The sequence below is a fragment of the Fundulus heteroclitus genome, chromosome 22 (assembly GCF_011125445.2).
Source record: "Fundulus heteroclitus isolate FHET01 chromosome 22, MU-UCD_Fhet_4.1, whole genome shotgun sequence".
In the NCBI taxonomy this organism is placed as follows: domain Eukaryota; kingdom Metazoa; phylum Chordata; class Actinopteri; order Cyprinodontiformes; family Fundulidae; genus Fundulus; species Fundulus heteroclitus.
In genome coordinates, this window is record NC_046382.1 from 20962759 (window position 1) to 20972590 (window position 9832).

Consider the following 9832-nt stretch of genomic DNA (forward strand, 5'->3'; position numbering starts at 1 on the left):
GGGAAACCCTTAATAGCGCGGGGCCCTGTAACTGGCCATTATCCGCCTGTAATGATATTACAGAACCAATTACGCGCCATTAGAAGGGATTTTCTGCACTTTATGTGGTTTAGTCCAATCCCGCACTCCTCTTCTAAATTTCAGCTGCTTCTCGAAGCCTCATTTTGCCTCCACCTCAGAGACGCATGGCGTCTGCGCTCTGCCGTCCCAGAAGCGCTTTAAAACTAATTGAAAGGGTCCCGCAGCAGATCATTTATCTGAGGAAGCGAAATAAATCGCGGGACCCCTTGCTGTGAACAAAATCAAAAATTTGGCCTTGTGAGTGCTCTACACGAGCAAGCCCTTGTAAAGTGGACCCCCTAACACACCCTGACGAGCAATTAACCCGCCCGACAGTCAATCTAAAACCCAAAAGCAGTCATCCTCCTTTTTTTAATATATGAAAGAACCAAATAAAAAAGTGCAGCGGTATGTGTGCATGTTTATGGTTAGGGAATATGCCTGACTCTGAAATAACAATCACTGGTGATGAATTTTTTTTTAGCTACCTTGGGCATGTCTCCCCTCTTCCTTTATTTCCGTCTTTCCACACACAGCCACGCACACGCGCGCACACGCCAGGGGTTCGGGGTGAGAGAGACAAAGCCGAGATAATCCGATTAGGACCAATTAGGCGTGAGATTCTGCGACACTAGCTGAAAGCCTTAACACTCTGTAGACAGTTATACAGTTATAGAGACATCTGGACACTCCCAGAGAGAGGGAGAGAGAGGACGCGTGTGTGCGCGTTGAAGAAAGAGAGAAGAGAGCTGGAGGGATCCGGACACTCCCAAGCAGAGAGTCAGTGGGAGCGCAGCATCAGCCGCCTCTCTCTCTCCAGAGCGCAAACTCCCTCTCATCAGCATCCCCACTTGCAGGTAGGATGGGCTCAGCTCTCAGCTCTGAATCCACCTCATCCGTTTTGGATCAACCTGCCGCAAAGATCAGACCGATGGTATAACGAGGACGTCTGATGGGAGACTGAAACTTTTCTCCCCCTCTCTCTCTCTCTCCCTCTGTGTGTTCCAGGTTCCAAGACGCGCCGTCAAGGATGTTCTACTTTCACTGCCCGCCTCAACTTGACGGAGAGTGCTGTCGCTCCAACACGCGTGAGTTTCCCCGTCCCTTGAATTTGGACGTTTTCATTCGAAGTGCGCGCTGCTCGCAAATTATTCTGCTGTTGCGAATTACCTGACTGAAGTTTCGCTCACGCTGAGCCTTTTGCGCACAAAGTCCGACCGTAGAACAGGCCGCCTCGGTTTTTTTTTAATACTTTATTCTACCATCATCTAAATAAATAGAGCTGTAAAGGCCCTGTTATTACGGCTGCGGTTAAAAAGTTTTCCTTGACATTTTTCTCCTCTCGTTTAGGAAATAACCCCAGACGATTGATTCATTAAACATATTAAAAAAATAATTAGAATAACAAGAATAATTTCAAACAAAAGAACAGGCTACTTTGTGTTTGTCTCAAACCCGAGGATGGCTGTAAAGGGTTAAATGTGATCTTCCCTGTCTGCTTGTGGCAGTTTGTTGGCTGCGTTGGTGAGAAGCGCTGGTGGTTTGGCCCCGGGGCAGAGGGGCCCGCTTTGTCCCGGGCACAGATGTTGGGTGTCATGGCTCTTAGTTCGTCATAGTTCCCCTTAGACTCTCGGCATCAATGTTTCATGAAACTAATGGAAACAAAATATCACCCGTTGGCCAATTTGTATAGGCCATCTTGTTCTTATTTAAAAAAAAAAAAAAATAGCTCCATATCTCCGCCTCACGTTTAATCTGCATAAAAAATAAAAAAATAAAAACACAAAACAGAATCATAAAACGTTGTCCAAAGATTTTATAAATCAAATGAAACAATTCAGCCATCTGTCTGTTTATTTATTTATGTCTGTATTTTCTTTTTCAATTCTCATTTTACAGTTAATTCAGGTGGTTTTGGAAACCACGCCCCGGCTGATTTCGACGATGGATTTCTGCGGAGGAAGCAGCGCAGAAACAGAACAACGTTCACTTTACAACAGGTAAAAACTTCTCCTTTTTTCCAAAACGCGACTGTGAGCTGGAAAAATCCATATTAGACTGATTGGAAATCGATGAAAAGTTGGCAAAGTTCTTTTAAAAAAAATAGTTTACCCCTTTGGATTAATAGATATGAAACTCTTTCTCGGGTTAAAACCAATAATTAGATAGAGTCTTTTCTCTCTCTTTTTTTTTCTTTTTTGTCTATGCATATTTAATATGCTCAAATGCGAGCATCAATAGATCGGTCCCTAATATGAAAGCAAACTTCAGTCGGAGTTTTCGAAAGAAACTCTCAACACAAAAGCTACAATTAAACGAGTTAAGTAACATTGAGCCAACGCTTGTTTTGTGTCCCCCGCAGTTGGAGGCTTTGGAGTCTGTCTTTGCACAGACTCACTACCCGGACGTGTTCACCCGGGAGGAGCTGGCCATGAAGATCAACCTGACCGAGGCCAGGGTGCAGGTAAGCCTGCTGGCTGCAGCGCGCACCGCGTCCCGTCGCCGGGCACGTCTGACCACGCAAGGGAGGGGAGGCTAAATGAAGCCACTCTGTCATCCCAACGATACACTTTAATAACATCAACTTAATGGTGAATATTAGATTAGCTTGATTAATCGGTCATTCATAATTAAGCAGCGATAATGTTCTGCGCTAATTTGTCCGCGTCTGCATAGGCAGGGGTACGCCATCCGTGCAGATCCGGTGACGCAAACACGGCGTGTCTGTCTGTGTGTGTGTGTGTGTGTGTGTGTGTGTGTGTGTGTGTGTGTTTAGGAAATAGGTGGGGGAAAAAAAGTCATAATCCCCGCAAACTCTTACTGACTCTGTGCCACAATCACGTCTTAAAATGTAACAATTGATATTCGGTTCCTGCCCTGCACATGTGCGCGGTTATAAACTTGGCCAGATGTAATTAGGTTAGGCGTCCTGTATGTAATTTCCCTGCATTCCAGATTTGCTTTTGGGTTTTGTTGTGCGCAGCAGATCTAATTGTAGGAAATATAATAGTTTGGCTTTTTGTTCCCCAGGGTCATCTTTACTATCGCTTAAACCCAATGGCGGGGCTTGATAATGGAATCCAGCGCTGTAAATTAGGGATTGTAAACAAATTATTCCCCCTCCTAATCCGATTACCGCATTCCTATTATTAAATCTGAACATGAATCCACCGCACTGTGCAGGGGATATTAAACTTACATTATTATTAGAAAATAAATTTCCTTTCTCTTGTAGTGTTGTTGCCCCCCTCTTTTTTTTTTTTTTTTTTTTTTTTTTTTTTGTAAAGTGTCAATGGGCCCTCCCCCGCATTAAGAGCACGCAGCAAATTGAGATTAATGGAGCAATTATAGCCCATTCAGAGATGGGTGCGTGTGGGGGGGGCGCGACTTCTAGCTGGAAGGTGCAGGGGTGAGATAAGTCCATTGGATGCATTGTTGTCCTGCCATGAAAATGTTGTCCCTTTCTCTGCAGAATGAATGCCTGCGTTTTGTTTGGCTGTTGACATCATTTATACCCTCTGCCACAATGGAGAGGATGCAGAGCACATGCACGCCGACTCACCTCCATTCACACATCGTGATTAATGCCTGCTAGAACCCGAGTCCTAATCGAATCTGATGTTGTCAAACAATCACTAAATAGGGAAATAAACGACTTCATCATAGCTGCCTCTCTCTCGGGCAGCACAACTGTCAGCGGGAAGTCATTAAAATATGATAATGAAAAATTGCTCAATTAAATATTGTTACAGGCACTGACCTTCAGTCGATTAAGATCCCAAGAACTTGGCTATATGTGCTCTTTGCTGTGTGGACCGTGAAGTTTTGGTGGCTAAATTAGGGGAAGGTGGGGAAATTGGAGCAGCTGGCCGGGCAGGTTCAGACACCTTGTTCAGAGGAGCCGAGCTTATCCGATTCAGCTTCTCCACACCTGCTAACAAAACTGAATATTACACCTGACAGGGGCGTTCTCAGACATTAGGCAGTGTGGGGACACAAGATTATAATCACGGGCGTGTCACACTCAGCTTGCTGGGGCATATGCTTCAAGATGGCTCTGGATCAAATGCAATAAACAAAATGCTTAAAAATATAAAATTATAACAGAGAAAAATGAGTTGGGAAGCTATTTGTATTTTAAAATGTACAATAACAGTTCTAAACCTTTCGGAAATGTTGATATACATGTCCCAGCTTGCAATCCATACGTTAGGCAAACATACTTTAACCTGGAATATGAAAATGCTTTTAGAAAAAGAACAACTGTGAAAGACTAGAAATCTGCGATCATATATTAAGAAAGAGCGAAAATTAAGTGTTGTTCTCTTCAATGTTTATGTGCCATCTAATAATTCTGTTTGGAGCCCAAACATTTGAAAAAGCATTTGTAAATCATACAATGCCAAATGTATAATTTTTTAAACACACATATTTGAAAAGCTCTACTTCTTTAAAGAAGTTGGTCCTTTTCTCAAAAACCTGCTGTGTTGACTCCTTCCCTCATCCTCTGCTTCTGGTGAAAGATCCAAGCCCATGAAAAGCAGAGATTTTATGAAGCACAAATTCTTGATTTTAAAATGGTTACATGAGAAAGAAAAATGTTTAAAAAATTGATTGGTGTTAAAAAAATAATTCTTTAATATAGTGGTCCTTAAATCATAAAGCATTGGTGAAAATGTGTGCATCGGGTGTGATACTTTATATATTCAGGTATTTTTTAGGGATGAGTGTTTCAAATTTTATTTTATTTTTTTTGCTGATTTTTGCCATGAGGTTTTTAGTGCATTCAATTCATATCCTTTAGGTTGAGGACAATATGTTAAATACACAAACATACATGTTTTTTGTATCAGTTATGATGCATAAAATGGAATGTCAGGTGATATTTTAAAATAGAAAAATGCATTAATAAGAGCATTTAGTTTTTTAAATGTAGAATCTTCTGGGTTTTTATTAATTCATCAGGCTTTAAAAGCGTCACCTCTTGTCTAGATTGCTTAAAATGTGCCTCTCTGTCTCACCAACATGTGACAGGTGTGTTGCAGATTTCTGGTTTTGTGCCTCTTTGGTTTGATTTGGCTCCAAATTATTTGGCTGTTATTTTAAAGCCAGGATTATCTTTTCTTGTCCCTCACACTCACACTCGGCACCTGCTGAACCCAGTCCAAATATCTCTTAATAGACTCAGGTTACAAGTTTGGAAGTCCCCAATTTCTCCACCCTTTTTAAAAAAAATTAACTGAATCTGACTTTGAGTGCATTTAAGTGTGGAAATTAACGGTTATACAGGCTGAACTCAACTGCATGTTCTTGGGAATATACAGCTTAGTATCTTTTCCTTCTTGCTCATCTGGATGTTGTTTTTCTATTAATATGTCTAAATGTATCTATTTGTTTGTTATACATCTCTTTTAGAAAGTTTTCACTTGCATTGTATTTAAAATATAATACTATTTCACCTTGCAGTGATGTGCTTTAATAGGTAGCGTCAGAAAATCTTACAAGTCAGAAATGTATGCTGAGTCCATTCGGGGGGGAAAAAAGCATCAAAACATCTCCTCTGTTTTATTCCCACTATTATCCAGGTTTGGTTTCAGAACCGCAGAGCAAAGTGGAGGAAGACGGAGCGAGGGGGCTCCGAACCCGAAGCGGGGAAGGAGCCGATGAGCGACGGCACCCCTCCGTCTCGCGGTATCAACTCTCAGTCTCCGGAGGACCACGGCAGGAAACAGAAAGAGCCTCTGGAGCTTCAGCAGAGGTAAAGGAAGACAGATACATACATGTGGTGGAATATTGCCATACTGCTGGATCTGGGTATTGGAAACTCATCAGTAAAATTATGCCTGATTTACCCTCTTTTGAAGACATCCAAGTAATTTCAATTTAATTTTGAATTTGTTCATATATGTATAACTATATGTGATGGGGCCTGTATTTGAAGCTGCATTATGCAGTACTATTAACAACACGTCTTGATGTGAAGTAGTTAGAAATCATGAATAGTTCTTGTTATATTGGTGTGTAATATTATGAGAAGCGTATAATCTTCAATGTGGCATTAAGACGCAGTTTGTCTGCTCTCTCCAGCATCAACAGGACAGTGGGTCCAGGTGGTCCGTTCTTCCCGTCGTGTATTCCAGGCACGCTCCTCAACTCTGCCACCTACGCCCAGGCCCTCTCACACGTTGCCACACTGAAAGGTAAATAAGATTCCCATCGCCTGTCTGATAAACCTGTTATTGCTTTTAACAACTCATTACGAATCCAACCCTTGTATCTCATTACTTCCCAGGGAATGGTCTGTGCTCCTGCTGCGTCTCTGACCCCATGGGCTTGTCCTTCCTGCCTCCCTACGGCTGTCAGGGGAACCGCACAGCCAGCGTCGCCGCCCTGCGCATGAAGGCCCGGGAGCATTCGGAGGCCGTGCTGCAGTCCGCCAACCTGCTCGGCGCCGCGGCCACGCCGGGAGCCGGCATGGGCGTCCTCTCCAGTGTGAGCTCCGCCGGGGTGGTTAGGCCCACCATGGAGGTACCCGCCGGTGGCCTGAGAGGGGGAGACAGCTCCAGTCCCGGCACGGCCACAAAAGTCTCCATCCTGGGTGGCGGTCCGGACAAACATCCCCACTGCTCCAAGGAGCCTCTGGAGAAGAAGTGAGAGGCTGGACACTAACGTGGATGTTGCTGATAATCTGTGACTATGCCTCCTTGTTTCTTATCTCATTTGCTCCAAAATGAGCAACAAAGCACAAAACTACTGGTTGAATCCAGAAAAAAAAAAAAAACCCTGGGACAGATGTTTTGTATGGATGCAAACATTAACATATTTATTTGACTGTAAAGTATCGCCGTGAGAAACGCTGAATAACTGAGTTGTTGTTGCCCTCGAAAAAGACAAAACTGTGGGTCTTTTTTTTTTCTATCCTTACCCATCTACATGCACTCCTGGGCTATATTATCTATAACATAGATGCATTACGTTGTGAAGCAGAGGCCTGACTGATAATGTGAATTTAAATAATCCTGTTGGGACCGTTGCTTACATTTTGACTGTCAATGCATGAAGTGATGGCGGGACTGAGGATTTTGTTTTTGTTTTAAGTCAGCATTGAGACAACACAATGGTCTCAAATGTTTTTATTTTAAAGTGAAAGTGCACTTTAGTAATAATCAGCTGTGGCCCTTGTAAAAAAAAAAAAAAAAAAAAAAAAAGGAGGTAATTGACAATGTCACTGTGTGTTTTCAGTTATCCCCTGCTCTCTGTTAGCACATCTGTAGCGGCAGCAGACAGGGAACACACCAGTCCTGTTGTGACATGTTCTTTAAAACAATTAAAGATGTAGTCACTCATGTTCCTCTCCTGTTGCCTCTCGCTCCAGCCATCTGTTCTGTTCCATTATTTATGAGCCACTCTTAAAGCCAGGAGGGGACTCTTATCATTTATTTACTTGTAGGAACGCACTATGCTCCTGCTAAAAAAAATGGTTTGTTCCATTAATTATGTTGATTTTAAAATTTCTGTCTATGTAGTTGCCGGCTTGTCTTTTTTCCAGCTCCACACTGAAATGACTCTTGAATAACGGGGGTCAGCTGATCGGACGGATTGTACTTAACTGCAGAGCACAACGGCCAGTAGTCCGCCTGATTCAATTTGCCTCCTTGAGGATTTCCAGGAAATTACTTTTGATAGTCGATAACACAATTAAGTAAACTACACACACATTATCGTGAATAATTGATGGGAAATTATGTATTACCATGAAGTACCGGTTCAATAATTGATGAGGAGACACCCCCACCCATGACATGGGAGAAGGAGATAATGTCAGTAATAGTACCAGAATGTGCACAGCACACTCACAATTCTTTGTTCATTATTACTATTATTATTAATTATTATTATTATTATTACTATTATTATTATTATCCTTATTATTATTATTTTTATTATGACCCCGTTGTGTGTGCATGTTGTAAATATCCTACAGATATAACAATAAAGTGATGCATTCATGTAATGGACTTTAAGATTGGACAAGATTGTTATTTTACAAAAGCTCCAAATGAAAAATGTTCACACACACACACACACACACACACACACACACACAAATATATATATATATATATATATATATATATATATATATATATATATATATATATATATATATATATATATATATATATATATATATATATGCAGAAGTCCTAAAAGTTAGATGCTTATCGGTGCAGATTGGGTTTCTGTAGCAGTTACTTTACTGGATCTACTGCAAACATCATGTTGTAATATAATGGTTTTGTTTTAAGTCAATGGGAGAGCAACCATGTTAAGCCGGGTGACATGGCAGCTAACGATAACACATTAAATCAGCTTCACTTCCACAATGTGGCAGATTGGATAGCAGACCTCACACAAAAGGCACCAAAAAACGCATTCAATCTCCCCAAAATTGACAACAGTAGCCGTGGAATTTAATCATTTGCCAAAACAAAGGAAGCTGAAGTCATAATGACTCCGATCATCATTAAGTTCTGCATGGTGCCCATAATTCACGGCTTTAATATTTCATAAACAAGTCAAGTTGGTTGTTGACATTCAGCTTGTGCATGTGGCATCATTGATAATTCTCCGTCACCTAAAAAAAAAGTCCTGGGGATGTTTTGTTGAGCATTGTTATATCAAATTAGCTGGAGAGCATCCAGAAAAGCAGACAAACACTGTGACTGTTGGGGGGGACAGCAGCTGAACTCTGTTCTTACATTGCAGTTAATGGACTTCTTTTGTTGCGATAATGAAATGTTTTTTTTGTTTGTTTGTTTGCTTTTTTTTTTTTTGTCCTGCAAAGAAGCAGCAAAACGCACTCACACAACCATCTGCGTCTACAAACAGCGACACTTCACACTCCAGAAACCTTTGCAAATCTTTACACAGAATTTAAAGTTAGACGTAACTCCTAACGCGCACTCAGGCCCTGCTCCTCTGAAGGCCCACCGAAAACGGCCCGCTAACACATCATCTCCGCTTTTAATTCCTGCAGCAAGAGCTGATCAATAAACACAATCAATTAGAATCAGTTGAGTTCATGTCTGAATGGAGATTATACAAACAAAGCACATCTTAATGCAGCGAGTAATGTGCCTGTCTGCCGTGTGCCACATAACCACAGCCCTCCCTTTGTCCTGACTCAGCACAGGGAAGAAGCATCATCAGCGTTTGTGATCAATGCTCGCAGGGCTCAGTGGCTTCTCACGGAAGTTCTTAAGAAAGGGAGATGCAGAGTTGCTAGTTGCGATAACCTGAGAGGCTTGCTTCAAGTTAGTCATTTCTGCAGGATAAAATGCCCTTGGATGTGTGTTCTTATCTTCTCCACTAGATGGACTTAGTGAGCAGGAATCCTGTCTGTACTGCATCAGCAGATCTCAGATTTCTCCAGGGAACCTGAGCATTTCGGAAGAAGACGCTCATCAGTCATCATGTTAGTTGAGGATGTTTTTTTTATTTTTTATTTTTTTTTGGGAGGGGACATCCGTTTTTTTCTAAAAATGTCTTTATTAAAAAAAAAAAAACATTAAGTCCTGTGTACTAAAAAGGAGATGTATCAAAACAAAGAGTTGGTAATAAGCTGTAAATTTTAAATTAGTTTGCAATAATTTTTTTTTTAAATGAACGTCTGCGGGGTTTTAAAAAAAGAGAAGAGAGGTTGTTCCACCGCCTCTTCTCAGTCTCCGAGCCCTCGTGTGTGCATGCTCATGTGAAGGCGTGTGTCTCC

General features: G+C 41.6%; 1 protein-coding gene across 1 annotated transcript; it reads left to right on the plus strand.

Annotated features, from left to right (window-relative positions):
* Nucleotides 1–608: 608 nt before the first annotated feature.
* On the plus strand, nt 609–7406 carry drgx (dorsal root ganglia homeobox). The gene is made up of 7 exons (XM_012880485.3): nt 609–917; nt 1069–1148; nt 1960–2060; nt 2423–2524; nt 5646–5818; nt 6148–6260; nt 6353–7406. The coding sequence occupies exons 2-7, from the start codon at nt 1091–1093 to the stop codon at nt 6712–6714; spliced, it is 909 nt and encodes a 302-aa protein (XP_012735939.1). The 5' UTR covers nt 609–917; nt 1069–1090; the 3' UTR covers nt 6715–7406.
* The last annotated feature ends 2426 nt before the right edge of the window (nt 7407–9832 follow it).